A 15,777-nucleotide genomic window follows, 5' to 3' on the forward strand; every position below is an offset into this window, starting at 1 on the left:
AATCAGGGAGAGCTACAAGTATCAATGTATTCCAGTCATACACTTGGTACTAGATCAACAACAACAAAAAAGATGGAAAATTATCATATGGTTGTATACGACACTTTACGTTCTAATTTGTTACATGCAGATGGTGTGAGTTATTTGTGTTCCCAATGTCTCAATCAAAGGTATAGATTTTTTTTGTACATTTTGAGATTTCATTTACAGGACCACTAAGCATATATTTTGAGCTTCTATTGTGTCCACGAAAATAAAACCACCGCCCACCCCTCAACTGTTGTCATTAAAAAGAGGCTTAGATGCAGTTCACGTGTAAAGCAAATGGTGTTTCTCAATCTCACAGCCAAACTACAGTCAGGTCAGTTGTCATTTCATGTTATTTCGAGATATCTGATTAGCTTATGAGAACAGGCTATGTTTTGAATCATAGGATACACAATAATATGGCCTTATAAACTGAGGGTGCAGTCATTATCGCGGGAGAATGACCCGCCCAGACGCTATGGCTTGGGTTGAAGCCGAGGGCCATAAATTGGGCAAAGGTCATTATCTCATGAGAAAATGACCCCCCCTCCCGAGGTCTGTGAGGTTATTACCACATACTGGTAATAGCAACATACGTTTCTGGGTTGTATTTGTAAAGAAAAAAACGTTTTAATAGTCGGTAAAAGAAATATTCAAACCGTTTCAATAAATCAAATGTGTTTTTATATTATAATATTTTAAAAGCAAGGGTGTCTTCAAAAGTTAAGCATTTTTACATTACATTTGGTTGACTGGAAAGGATTTAACAGGGACATGCATTAGGTGTACTGTAACAATACAAGGTTTCTCTATAAGAAAGTGGGCGCATTGTCACATGTTTTACCTTTCTCTTTGTTGCAGTAAATTGAATGTTGCAGTAGGGAAAAAAATCTTCCCAGAGATAGAGTGTTTTGTTAAACGAAAAAACATACCTGGAAGTTGCATTGTTGTTTCCCTGTCTGCTTTTGAAGTCAGAATATTCAAAATGGAGTCAATACGAGTACTGCACTCTTGACATTCTAACTGGCTGAAAGGAGGTCATTAAAGACTTCCGTGTGCTAATATTCAATAACATCTATGCATCAATACCTTAGAGAGCCTGCAGCCAGGAGATTATATTTAGAGTTAGAATTTAGCGTTTATGAGTTATGAATAAAATACTAATGATGGAGAACTAGGATTAAAAATCAGTAACATTTGATTCTAATAGCAGATAAAGTATCCTGTCCACAAGACTCTGCTAAACAGCTTGTTATTTTTCAGATCCTCAGGTGCTTCACATTCTGCCACAAACAACTGACTGGTCATCCTCAACTTCCCAACAATACCTGCTGACTTTGGGTTTCAAGACTAAGGAAGACGGGAATTTCTTAGAAAAGATTTCAAACCGGAAGCAGCCCACATTCATAGGTATAGTATTCTGATCAACTATAACAAGATTAGCATAGAGGGGTCCCCGAAAATGAACGACTTCCTACTGATACTTATAATATTCTGTCCCATGTTTGCAAACTGTGTAGAGTTGTCAATGTTCCCTCCCACTGAAACACCTCTCACTTTACTCTCTTTGTTTTGTGGGGCGCACCCAAATCCCCGTTCTCCTGAAACATATGTCCCCTGAGTCACCTCCTTTTTTGCTATCTTCTTTTTTTCCCACAATCCCATCTGTACTCCTCCCGCCCCCAAAGTCTCATCCCCATGGCAATATCTAGACTTACTTGGCCATTGGCCCTGCTTCCCAGTGGCCCCTCATTTCTGTGCCGCCACCTTATTCGCCTCTCGCACACAGGTGATGTTTCTTCCTGTAAGGCATTTCCATTGCTGATATTCATCCACCCATCAGAGTGCTGGCATGTTGTAAGCGGCTTAAAGACCTGATATGGAATATCCTCTTGCATATCAGTCTGAACCTGCCCAAAGAGGCAATACCCATCCTTAAATATAAGGGCCGCTAATTTGAGATAGAGTACTAAGAGCCACCATGTACAGGAGTTTCTGCCTCCTTGTGCATCCTCAGTGAAGTGCTCCTGAGGCGAAACTCACCCTCTAAGCAAAGAGATTCTAAGGACTACATCTGGATTTCCCTACTCCAGAGACATTAAGGTTTTCAAATGAAGTCACTATTGTGATAACACCTCCACAGATAATGAACAAAAGCTAAAATATCTTCTTCAAATGGATTGTGTCCTCCCACGTATTCCTCATCTTAGATATACTCCAATATCCTTCTTGCAGCTTGGAAAGTTTTCACAGCAGAGGGTGCTGTACATCGACGTTGCCGACTTTGTGTTCCTCAGCGGTCTCTGTCCGTCTCGAGTATGATGTCGGCGTAGGTATAAATGGCATGCACTGCGCCAGTTGCCTCAGTTCTGTTTTTCCGCACAGCTTGCTCGAAATGGTTTACCCCCTTTGGCGTTTATTCTTTGCTATGCACTGTGATATTGTAGAAATGTCTTTATTGACCCCAAAAATGTGATTCAAGAGATGTGCCAATTGTGGTTCAGAAATGTCCATAACTGATCAGCATCAGGTATGTCTCTGGTGCTTGGTGGCTCGAGTCAATCGATGACGGTTAAAGCCTTAAACAAGACCCTCACATTTCTGACCCCTCAGACCTTGTCCCTGGTTTTCATGCTGGTACTTTGCGCCATTTCAATCTTCTTAAGGGCTGGCTCCCAGTGTGATGACACACTCAAAGGGAAGAACAGAGTGCCTCCTCACTGCTTCTACTTCCAATGACTGCACTTTTTACTGGACTATTGCACCGGCTCCTCATGCCACGCTAGTCCTCTTCCTGGTTGGATCTCAGCTCCTGCCATTATGATGCACTCAAAGGGAGGGGCAAAGATGACTCTCGCTGTGGCTGTTTCTGCTGCAGATGACTGACCTTGTCATACACTCTTTGCACCTTTGCACGTGCCCATCCTCTCTAGGGCTGCCTCCCGGCTCCAGGTGTGATGACACACTTGAACTTGAAGGGAAGGACAGAGTTTTCCCTCACTGCTTCTGCTGCTTATGGCTGCCTTTGTTACTGTCTCTTGTCCCCAGCCCTTAGCGCCACACGGATCCTCTTCAGGGCTGCTTCCCAGCTCCTACAGTGATGATGCACTCATGGCAGGTACAGAGTTTCTCCTACCAATGGATACCTTTGTCACCGGCCCTTCATGTCAGGGTGTAAGTGCTCAAAGCCCCTGTCCGCGTCCATGGCATTTGCTTTGGCGACTACGGGACTTGCACTATCGATTGGGGCTCAATTAGCCAGCAGCTCCCGGGGTGTATGGCATACAGAGGGCCATCACGTGACACACTGAGTACGTACAACAATGGGCAGCATTGGTATTCTAACAGCACTGGCTTTTATAATAGCCACGCTGCCCTATTTAACGAACCTACTGGAAAGTATATACAAATTTGAAACAATTCCTTGAGTATTTATTGAATACAATAAAATATATGTGAACTATTTCAACAATTTGGATCTCTTACCGGGATTAGACACAACTATTAAAGTTAGAAAATATTACGAGTGCTTCAAAGGGATTCAGTTTATGTATCTCCAAGAAGGATGGCCAAGCTAATCCAGTAGGCAAAGTATATCTAGGCACCTGAGCAAATAGATCAGCCCACCCACCTAATGGAATTACTTCTTATGAGCCAAAGTCAACTGACTCTCTGCAGGGTCAGACTGGGGCATACAATTGTCTCGGGCACCAACGAAAAAGTGGCCCACAGTTGCCAATGGGAATTCATTCCTTTTCTGACGCTGTTTGAATAGTACCCAAGGGGAAGGGTTTTGATCAAATGTGATGCAAATTGTACATTTTAAAGAATATTTATTCAGCAACCCTGGTCAAAACTATTAGCCGCAGAGTGAAATAACTCATCAAACTGTCCCAAACCAGCATTTTGCATTTTTGCCATGGGCCCATTGCCTTATAACCCAGTCCGAGCCTGACTCTGTGCATATTCTGTTTATGGGTTATGGCGCAGTAGTCAAGAGGGCTACTGAAAATATAGCTTCATCCTTGTCTGGTAACCAAAACTCTAAACTGATGTAAATTATGTGCGAGAACCTACAACCTGGGGCCACTATGAGGAAGTCATTAGACTTCAATGCTACAGACGACCTCATAAAGGATCAATAATTTAGAAAAACGCATCACAAACATTTGCCATTCCAAAAGCGGCAAACAGCCTCGTGCCAGCAAGACGTGACCAGCAGCAAATTCAAAGCATTTAGGTGCACTACAGCCAAATTCACTTGAAATAGTTAATACTATTGGCATACTGATGGGCATTCAATATGAGACCCAAAGGGAGCAAAGCCCGAAGGGACAAGCCCGGACATGTATATACCAATTTCTCTTTTCTGCCATATGAATTAAAACTGTGTTGATATCCTAGAGTTCTCCCGGGAGCTCACTAACCTGATGCTGCTGTCTCTCGTCATGGCTAAGGGCCTGCTGGAATGTGACATCTGACTGTGCTGCCTCTGGGGGCCTACCAACCATGCCCTGGATCACACTAACATCTGTTTCCATCTGCAGTTACTGAGAGGTCCTACTGCAATGACCAAACTAAATTAGAACTGTCTTCACCATGTCTGGGGGTTTCTGCTGTAGACTGACCTAACTGTTGCAGGAAGACTCAAACCCACAGCCTGTGAACCTGCTGCAGCTAAGCTTACAATAAGTCAAGTTGTCGCAACCGACTCCCTGGCCCTGGTTGTCTATGGTATTAATAGTCAGAGTCAGGTAGATCAAGATACCTTATAACTCTGTTCGCTTCTGTGCCCATTGACTTTTGTTGTCTGAAGAAAATTAACCGGCCAAAGACAGTGGAGCCTAGATCTGTAGTCCTTTCCTCCGTCACTTAGAGCATTGGGACTGGTAATCTACTCCCTCGATACCTGCAGTACACATTCAGACCTTTCCACACTGACTTATTACAGAAACCTACATATTATGATCACCTGATTGTAACAGATTAAACTCTGAAAGGGGTAGGAATAGACCTCCTAAGCACTGCTCCCATGTTTTTAGGTATACTAGCCGTTTGGGGATTTGTAGCACTGTTCTTAACCTGTCCTCCCACTTTAGCTAGCTATTTCTATTTGCAGTGTATATTCCTACGACTAACTGTGTCGCATTGTGAACTGGTATGTAACCCATTTTGGTGTTACCAAACTGTGGTTACATATATGTGTTACGGTGATTTGACTTACCATTAGTGTATTGATGTTTAATCTTGCTTGTGTCTAACAAACAGAATATTCTTGCACTTACCTCTGTGGGCCTCAGTTCCCTAACAGGCTTTGCTTCCTTTAACTGCACTTCACGCCAAGATTAGATCCTCCTGAATAAAAGCCTAACTTCACAGCCACTCCACCATTGAGAGTTTGGTCAAAAGACTTTAGTGTATCAAACTGGTTTCAATTTTGGGTTGGCTTCTTATAACCCCGTACCAGAGTAGGTTCTGAAGAGCGCGCTTAACACTGTAGAAAAAGGCAACTGACACACACCTGATAGCCTTCAAAGACTCAGCCTATAGTAAGACTACACTTACTGAGACGCGATATTGACACTCAACCACCAGAGCCCCCATGACATTGAAAATGACTAGAGGAGAATACACCTTCCCTAGTCACCTTACCAGGTGCATACAAGCAAGGTGGAAACATGCATCTCTGATTGTTTAAATAGCCACAAAGTATATTAGTGTACCTGAATGGCATTACGTTATATTAAGCAAATCACTGGAGCACTTGGCTCTCAAATAAACTACTTGCATATTTGTTTGGGGTTTCATATAGTGCCAAACATACCTCTTTGGGGTCTTCGAGGTGCTCAGAAAGGAGATGTGAGATATAAATTAAGACATACAAGGCATTAGTAAATAAGTATGTTTTTAAGTGTTTTCTGGGGTCGAGGTGTTTGGAAGAGGCACTTAGATTGTCTGGCGAGTGATTCCATATAGAAATTCCAAGTTTAGAGGGGGCACAGCTAGAGATGAGCTGAAAGGTGCGGAAGGCGATCAGGTTGAGTATTGAAGGTCTTACTTGCAAGAGGGAGTTGTAGGAAGGCCATTTGTTGTTCAGGTACTTTGGGCATTCTCCGTGCAATGCTTTGCGATCATGGACTGTATTGTTTGTGCTTACTTCAATAAAAAAATATTGTATGTGAGCATTGTGTTTGTTTGTATTTTGAACATATTCTATATTGGCACACATGTTCAATCATGTTGGTGTGTGTGTGTGTGTGCGTGTGAGTGTGTTGTGTGGGGGGGGCTTGCTTAATGTCTCTGTATATTGTGTGTACATGCATGCCAAGCGTATTTTGTATATTCAAAATTTCCAAGCACATTCTTGGTATTATTATTATTATTATTATTATTAGAGTATTTATTGAGCGAGGAACTAGCTTCAGGAAGCAAGCAGCCCTTTACAAATCATAGGGGGAAGGACACGGTGAGGGAAGCAGAGAGGCAAGGGAGCAGGGAACTCACAATGGAGGAGTGGGTGGGGGGTGCCGTCTGGCAGCAAGGGATATTCAAGCAGCCAGGGATGGAAACACGTGGGTGGCAGGAGGGGAGTGAGGGGGAGAAGCTCACCCAGTCTCGGGTTAAGTGGAGAGTTGCGTGCCATGGACCTAGGTGTTAGGTAGTGGTCCTGTGTGTTTGTAATGCATGCATGCAATCCACAAGCACACGTATTCCTTTGCACTGTGCATCTACTGTTAAGGTCCACACTGTAGATACATGTGTGGGAGTTTAACCATCTCGACCCGATTTTCGAAATTTTTACAGTGTGCCCCATTTCCAGTTAAGTGCTTTGTGTGTTTGACAAAACTCTGAAAAATAGAAGTAGACAATTTAAAAGTATGTATCCCGAAAGTGTTTTTTTTTCAGGATGCATATTTGGTTTATGGAAAACCCCAATTCAAAAACGATGTTTTAAAGTATTATTTTTTGCCATGACATTGTCCCTGTAAGCTTACCGAATGTCAGCATGTGTCATTAGATGTGGAGAGATAACTTTTTGCCAGATATTGAGAAATGGCTTGGACGGCATCAAAGATTTCAGAGAAAAACGTGTTCTCAGTTTCCTATGTAAAAAGTCATGTGACTTTAACAATAGGGTTGTGTACTGCAACGCTATGAAATGTACGCATTTGATGCACATATCAACAGATCTCAACTTAGACAGGCCTGCATACAATGACAGCTTTCTTAACAGTTGATCAATCTTCTTGTAATAGTTCTTAAACATGTGTTTTTATTTATTTGATACCGTATTATAACAACATTTTTATTATTTTAGACAGACAGCAACCTCATTTGTTTGAACTACTGAATAAATACCAGTGGCATTTATGTAAAACTGCATCTTCTGTTTCATGTCTCTCACCCGCCCTCCAGTGTGCATCCCCTCCCCTGCCCCCGCATCATCGGCATTTAAAAGTCTGCTCCTTCTAGGTCACACTCTGCAGGTGCTCGCGATATATCCACAAACTCGAAACTAGTCCAAATGAGCTTTTCCCTACAGGAAGTGGGCCTACAGCCACGTCTACCTGGGTTGGCAACGACAGCAGTGATTCAAATGGGAGCACTTACACGCACGAAGCTCGTTTTCACCCCAGGAACGCAATTGGGTTACATTTTGACAAAACCCCATGCTTCCTGAGTGGATATTTCACACGTTCCTGGTAAATAAGTTGAGTCGTCCTGCTGCACTGCTGCATTGATGTTATCTGCTTATCAGTGCAAATTAAATGCATTATTAATAGTGTAGGTGATCAAATAAGGCTACCGTAGGTGGCTGTCTTCGACACCTCCAGGACGTTGGAGGGAAATAGCATTTTGACACTAACTCATGAAATGTTTCCCCATTGGAGGCAAAGGTGGGGGGTGGACAACCGGTGAAGCCCTGCTGCAGGTCTGAATTGCCTGAAACTCCATCAACAGAGAAGCCCTCCAAGGTTAACTTCTTCCTTTGAGTTTGGTGGAACAACCAACTCGCAAGTCACCTGGACACCGCCTCTATACTGGTCGAATTTTCTTCAGAGTGCTGTTGAAAACCAGATAGCCGGTGAGAAGGATACCAGTTTGTGGTCTTTAAGTCACTCACACCTTAAACTGACGTTTTGCCAAGCTTGTGGCCTCTTCCCTGGGTAGTGAAGGAACCTTCCGATGTCCTCCTTCTTGTCCCCTTGACTGAAGCTCAGGAACAATGAGATCTGCAGGAACTGCCAGGAACAACTGCCTCAGCTACAGCTCTTCTTCATTGGGAATGTTAGTGAAACATTCCCAACGTTGAAGGCTTGTCCTTCCCTAAACTGACATATAACTTTTCATCTGACCAACTACTTCTAAAAACCGTGGCAAAGACTTAACCATTTACTATCCTAGCCAAGACTCTGAACCATTGGCTTTGGCCCAGGCCTATTGAATTGAATTGCTGGTTGTAGTGGAACTATTTGCCCTAGTATTTGTGCTTTAATTCTTCTTAACCTTGTCTTTTTACCCCGTTTTAAAGTATCTGAAGTGCCATTTTGCTCCCACTTCAGGGGAGCTGAACTTGTTCAGAAACTGATTGGTTGTGTATTGTAGTATATTAGATTGTGATATTGAGCTGCTCTTACTAGTGGAATGTTTTCCAACTGACTGTGTAAATAAATGTATATCCTTTTACCAAGAAACCTTGAGTAAGTGTATGTTTGAACGACTGTGATTGCTGCCCCTTTGTGTAACCTCTTGTACTGCTCACTTTACTCTTGAGATACGTCTGGCTGCTCAGCCACTGCTACCACATTACTGTGTAGTACAGGCTTGTACCAAAGGTGAAATTGTACTTACACTTGTTGTAGTCTTAATTGTGTGTAGTGTTACCAAAGGGTACTGCATGTGATTCTGCCTAACACATACACAGGAGGTAGCTAAGATTAACTCAGATGGATGATGATGTGGGAATGTGGTGACATTTCTTTTTCTCTTCTCTTCGCTAATCTGTCTTCTCCTTCTTCTTTCTTTTCTTTCCTTCGTACCCCTTGTCCTCAAACTCATTTATCATTTTGTCTGTTCTCCCTACCCCACTGTCGGAACAGAATATGTGAGCATGGTTAGGAATCAGCATGAAATGTTGGATTTTAAGGCTCCGTTTATGTTTGGATTTGACCACTTCTTGACTGATGACATGCTTGTCTTTGTACTGTTATAAATCTTTAAAAAAACAGAAATAAAAAAAAGAAAAAAGAAAATTAAAAGAAATCAGGGAGAGCTACAAGTATCAATGTATTCCAGTCATACACTTGGTACTAGATCAACAACAACAAAAAAGATGGAAAATTATCATATGGTTGTATACGACACTTTACGTTCTAATTTGTTACATGCAGATGGTGTGAGTTATTTGTGTTCCCAATGTCTCAGTCAAAGGTATAGATTTTTTTTGTACATTGTACCAAAGGTGAAATTGTACTTACACTTGTCTTAATTGTGTGTAGTGTTCCCAAAGGGTACTGAATGAGATTCTGCCTAACAGGGGGGAGTTAGAGCGCCTTGTCTGGTCCTGATTTTGACATCAGACTTGTTTTTATTTATTCTGTATAGAACACAAAATACCTTTCGGTCCATTCAGCAAGGAAGAGACAGAGAAACATCTGGAGAGCTTTGGGAAAAGGATCCTGCCTGTCTTGGATTTTCTTAGATGCACCAAGCTGCCTGTGGGTATTTTCATGTATTACCTGTGTGCTGAAGAGATCTGACATGAGAGGTACAGTATGTGAATGAGCACCAATATGGAGATCCAGTCCAAGGGGCGGCCCGAGGTAACGGCAGAGCGGGTGATCCCAAAAAGCCTTTTGATTGCTCAAGGTTGCTCAGTGCTGGTTTGCTTTTTATATCTTTGTGTTTTGGTAAAGTTGATGCTGGTTCTAAATATTCACGCAAAAGCGGAAAGATGCAGGAAAACTCTATCCTCTGGACCAGAGTATTATCGTAAAACGAGAAACTGAAGAGATATCCAGAGAGCAAAACACTATTACTTACAAAAGTATCAAATTATTTTATTTATCATGATACAAAAATTTGAACAAGTCAATTAATGGCATTCTACTTTGTAGAGCATCAATAAATCACAATCTATCACAAGGGCGGATCTGTGAGTGTGTAGTAAACAACGTCTTCATCGCTTTGTATCTCCTGATGAAGACGTTGTTTACTACACACTCTACGTCGAAACCGGTTGAGTTCATTCTTTTAGGGATGTGATCTACATAACACTTCTCCTCACAGATCCGCCCTTGTGATAGATTGTTTTTAATGAATTCTATTGCTGTTTGTTTAATATATTTGTAAACATTAAAATAATCAAATGGGATGTGATGAATGTTTGTCCCACTCCCAATTGGAAAATAATGTTAATTAATTTAGTTATCTTTTTAGCCATTGTTGGTTGGTTGACTGTCACTATGTATGATGTATGGTTTGGATGCTGCACTATGAATGTTTGTTGAGATGGATGTATTTTAGTCACAGTTATTGTTTCATCTATGCTGGTGTGTTACGTGATTTATTGATGCTCTACAAAGTAGAATGCCATTAATTGACTTGTTCAAATTTTTGTATCATGATAAATAAAATAATTTGATACTTTTGTAAGTAATAGTGTTTTGCTCTCTGGATATCTCTTCAGTTTCTCGGTTCTAAATATTCACCCCCTCATTTTAAGTGGGATGAAAATGCCACTGAAGGAGCAGTGGCCGTTAACACCTGTGTGTCTGTGGCCCCTTCTGTGCGGATTTTAATCTTTTCTGGGTGTAGAAAAGGCATGGGAATGCAGGCGGTCCTGGGTTCCCGGTCTCTTTTACACCTAAGCCATCAAAGAAGTGGTAACACTGGTTGCCATGTACATGAATGATGGCTAGCATGAACCCCTATCAATTACGAATGTGGTTTACGTTAAAACGCGAGTATCACGCCTACAGGGATTCAAGCCTCTCCGTCCTCATCGAAATTAAATGTGGTTGGGGAGGCTCTGGTTTTCCCGAAATGGAGCCGGGAAAACAGGTGGAGCAGATTTCATGCTCCATGACCCTCCTTCATTCAGGAAATGAAATCAAAATTGCACAGAGTTGAAGGAAGAGTGTCTGAGGAAAATGAGACAGAAATTTGTCTTTTCTAAAACGCGTGAATGTTATTGGATCACAATTATTGTCTGCTGATACTGTATAACTCTTTAAAGTGAATTTTTATCTTTTGATCAGCATCTTTTGACCGGCACCTACTCTGCATCCAAAACATACCAATCATTTCATATGTTCAACATTGCTTATGGGTTTAATATTTTTCATAACATAATGACAAAATTGAGACCTTATTGCCATGATCAAGAAGTGTACAGAAGGTCTCATCACGAGTTTAGCTGTAATTTGGTGTACAGTCTACTGAATTGCCACTAAATTTGATTACCATTACTGCCACTCGGCCTGTGGATATGCCATGGGACCCGTGGTACGGTGGTGATAATCTCCATTTTTGTAATCTTTTGGACCCATGGTGATTTTTACCAGATTTACTGCAAGCAGTAATTCCGCACAGTAAATTCAATGGTTTTCGGAAGTAAGCTAAATTTACCTCTGACTTTTTGCTGGAGCTAAATCATCCACCTTATGGCCATAACGTACGCAATGGTCTTGCAGTAATTTGCCTGAAAAGTGGCAGTAGCGAAATTACCATTACTTTATGCAACACCGCCATACTCGCAATGAGGCCTTACACGCAGAACTTTACAGAGTTAGTATGTAGATATTAGGAATGTTATATTGCCTTTTCTTGAAGCACACAAGGGATATTAGGTGGTTTGAATGAAATACGTTCAGAAAACAAGATGTTTGGGGGAAAGTATGCTAGAAACGTGCCCTGTGTAGTTTCTTTATAGTTTCAATAACTAATAGCCAGTTGCATGAATAATCCAAACTCTCTCTTTGTCATGTGAAAACTAACTTGTAATATCAAATTGAACATTGATTCTTATTCTGGCTGCATTGGTCTCCCTTATCATTCTTTCTAATGGTTGTCATTGTAGAGTTGAAACTTAAAATATGGATATTGAACCTTTTGATTCATAAAAATGATAGGGACAACTGGTGGTTAAGTGATATACAAACATGTACTATTAGTTTGACTTGGGTTACTCTGCTTGAGGGGCAGGTGAAAACTGTTTTGCATATGGGTCGTCCCCTTTTATGGTACAGATGAGCTACAATGTGACTCAAGTGGAATGCTACATAGAGTATATAATAGTTGTTAAGAGGAACCAGGATTGTCCAACCCCAGGCCTCGAGGGCCGGAATCATGTCAGATTTTCAAGATGCCCCTCATTAATATTCATGAGATTAATTTGTTTATATGATTCCAAATGACAGCACATTTTTACTTATGAATATTAATGAGGGATATCCTGAAAACATGACAGGAATCCTGCCCGCGAAGCCTGGTGCTGGACAACTCGATCTAGCATTTCCATTCATCATTTTTTGGCATTTATAGTAAGTCCCTGGAACTAGGAGAGGGTATGTTCAGATACAGATCCCTTGTTAGCTATACCTAGGAAATGAGGCTGTGTATTGCTCGCCAAGAGTGCACAGACAGTTATTTATCACTAGTACATTTGCAGATCAAATACTTTGAACGCAGGTAGACGAAGCAATGACTTACACCCACAAGCGCAATTAGAGGATAAGCAGCACTTATACAGCAATTTATTCCCCTCTGGCGCCCATACCTGGGAGGATCAGTCCATAACTCTCCGGAGCTCACCCCCTAACTCAATTGGCCTTGAAAAAGACTTAGGTTGAAACGAGCGTTGGCTGTGTTGCTATTCACCATGTCAAAAAAATGTCATTCATTACTACAATGATGTTCTCTTTGGTGCCAACTAACCAAGAAATAAATAACTCTTGTAATGACAAACACTTGACTTGATCATTAATATAATCAACTCGCACAACTGCGACCCTATGGACTAACACATCCAACCAGCGCCTAACTGATCCACGGATTTGTCAACCCCACAAATCTTCAAACAAATCGGGAACCTTGGAGTTGGTCCCCTGACAAACCAGATTTAGGCTGCAGGCAGATTCAGAAACAAACAAAAAGGTGGTGCGCAGGAGAGAGGGAGTCCTGACACCAATAACTCCAACAAATGTAAAGCATATCATAACTTGGGTGCTGGTTATTATACCCTGATAATGACCCCCTACCTCAGTCTATAAGCCTACATTTCTCATTCTCTTATGAAAAGAAGCAAAACATCCTCAGTTCAGATTTCATCCTGTGCTCCCGATGCTTTTTTGTCAGTCAGTTATTCAATGATTTAAAGAAACAAGTACTTTCTGGAGAAGGCCACCAGAAATGCATGTATCTTTGAAAGGAGAGTTTGTAGAGGTTTTAAAGAAGTGCAAAGTAACTGTGTAAGGGGATTGGCCTAATTAATGGAGCTGGGCAATGGTGTGGGTGTCTTTAGAGCAGGAGTCTGCAACCTTTGGTGCTCCAGATGTTTCTGAGTACAATTCCCATGTATCTGGCTATTGCCTATGCTGGTTAGGGATGATGATCGGAGGTGTAGTCTAAAACATCTATAAAGCCAAAGGTTGCAGACCCCTACTTAAGCAGGTGAAATTGGTAATAATCAGCTCTTAAAAGCTAAATCCTGAATTTCTACCCCATAATGTATCCAACATCCCTAACGTGCACAATATGGCCACATGAAAGTGTAAGAAATGAAAGTTTCGCCACCATGAAGTGAGCCGTTAAGAACCACTAAATCCTTCATTTAGCAACAGATCGGATCCTTCTAAGATATTTCTCAAAGGGCTTGGGTAGAGAGCTAAAGTGCTGAAAGACCCAAATACAGCAGCCCGCCAACACTCTGTAGCAGAGTGCAGGCTAAACAGCCCACTTTCTTGGTCCTATAAGGCAGTCTCATTTCAATTTAAAATTGAAGCAGACGGCAGCAGACGCTTAGCAAGCACATATGGAGCAGGTAGATTCAAGAGCTTGCCTCTCTGCACTGGGCCACACAGATTGAAACCTGCTGCAAGGTAGATGGAAACAGGGGAGGGGGAAGACAGAAACAGGGAGTTTTGTGTGTATATGCAGGCAATGGAATAGGTACAGCTCTGGTTTCAGCCACAGGAGCAGTACGAATGTATGGGTATATAAGTCCCCAAGGATAAAGAGAAAATGGGTAAAAAAGTGTGCACCTCTTAAAATCAAAGAAGGAGCTGCAAGAAAGTTGGCCTAAAGATATTAAATTAAAAAAAATAAGTCTCCCTTTCACTCTCGATATTTAGGTTCTCATAATGTAACTCAAGAAATGTGCATACGTTTGCACCTCGGTCAGGCTACGTGTGATGCTGTCTCACTTGAGAGCAAGAAGAGTCAGGAGAATTGTCTGCCTTATGTTCCCTCCAGGAGACTTAACATTTAGATGAGGTGAATATATACCCTTCATGGTCTATCATTCAATGTGACGGATCTTGAACATTTTACAAAGGCAGGAGGAATGCACTGGAAAATGGCCTTCCTTCACAATTTCTGCCAATGCCTTTCTGATGGTGGGGCTAAATCGTGCAATTTCATGGTAGAATAGAGCATACATGTTTGTAATATTAGCACACTATCATGGTAAAATAGTATAGCGTGTCATTTATAGATACTAGTGAGGGTAAAAAACGAAAGGCAGAGTTGATATTAGGCACTCAAAATAGATTAGAGTGAATGCTGAAGGTTTCAAAATACGAGATTTCTAAGAAGGCGACAGTTATTAATGTGCAAAAGCAGTCTCCTGCAAGTGCCTGAATTACCTAAAGTTGAGCAAAGGGTTTTTCTTGAAGGAAAATTTAATAAAAGAGGTAGACGTTGCTGTATTAAGGTTTGGTTTTATTGAAAGGGACCCTGTGGGGTGGCGGGGGCGCTGTTGAGAAGCCCGAAAATGGCCGCCTAGCCGTGGAGCTCCGTGTGGCTGGGACCTGAAATCCAGCATCATCAGCGGAAAGCTACACTTTTCCAGAACTACGCCGGCCCTGATTGAAACCGACATCGCGCCGCACATCCTGCTGTTTTTTCGACCCAAATCGGGTGCTGGGAGCCCCGCTAAGCTGTGTTTCAGTTTTTGGCCGCTTTCCTGTGTGTGCCCTGGCGTTGCCTGAGGCCCGGCACGGGCCCGCCTCCAGGGGAGATCCCTGCCACTTGGCTGCGGCGCATGAGGACAGCGCCCGCAGTCGCCGACAGTCGGCTTCCCCTGCCCCTGGCCGCTCTACTCCGGAGGACCGGAGCGATGCCCGGGCTGGTGCCTGCCCCTGCCCCGCTTTCCCGCCTCGGCATCACTCTAACACCCGAGCGGGCCAGTGTGTTCGGTGGGGAGCGCCACCGGCTGGCCGCGCTTGAGGACCTGGAGCGGCCGCTGGATCCGGCGGACTGCCTGCTAACGCCTGGGAGTCCCAGGGCAACTTCCCGCGGCCCAGGTGAGGAGTTGGGCTGGGTGGAGGCTCGCCCGCCTTGATATTCGCTGCATCCCCACCCCGGGGCACTTCTTACAGTTGCGGGTGCCTCCCCATCCAGCCTGCCTGCGCCGCCTGCGCCACCTGCGCCGCCTGCCCTGCGGCCCGCTCCCTGGGCCCAAGTGGCCACTAGGGCCAATGACACTTATGGGCGCACTGAGCCACTGGCACCTCCCGGCTGACCTGC

At 42.8% G+C, this 15,777-nt stretch overlaps 1 protein-coding gene across 1 annotated transcript in view; it reads left to right on the top strand.

Annotated features, from left to right (window-relative positions):
- SPATA16 (spermatogenesis associated 16) overlaps nucleotides 1–15,777 on the top strand; it is a 1,361,355-nt gene that overhangs the window by 949,785 nt on the left and 395,793 nt on the right. Inside the window, exons 7-8 of the mRNA XM_069618722.1 lie at nucleotides 1,291–1,437; nucleotides 9,634–9,746. Of these exons, the coding sequence (XP_069474823.1) occupies nucleotides 1,291–1,437; nucleotides 9,634–9,746 (260 nt within the window). The remainder of the gene's footprint in view (nucleotides 1–1,290; nucleotides 1,438–9,633; nucleotides 9,747–15,777) is intronic.

The sequence above is a fragment of the Ambystoma mexicanum genome, chromosome 10 (assembly GCF_040938575.1).
Source record: "Ambystoma mexicanum isolate Mex_15411 chromosome 10, UKY_AmexF1_1, whole genome shotgun sequence".
Classification (NCBI taxonomy): domain Eukaryota; kingdom Metazoa; phylum Chordata; class Amphibia; order Caudata; family Ambystomatidae; genus Ambystoma; species Ambystoma mexicanum.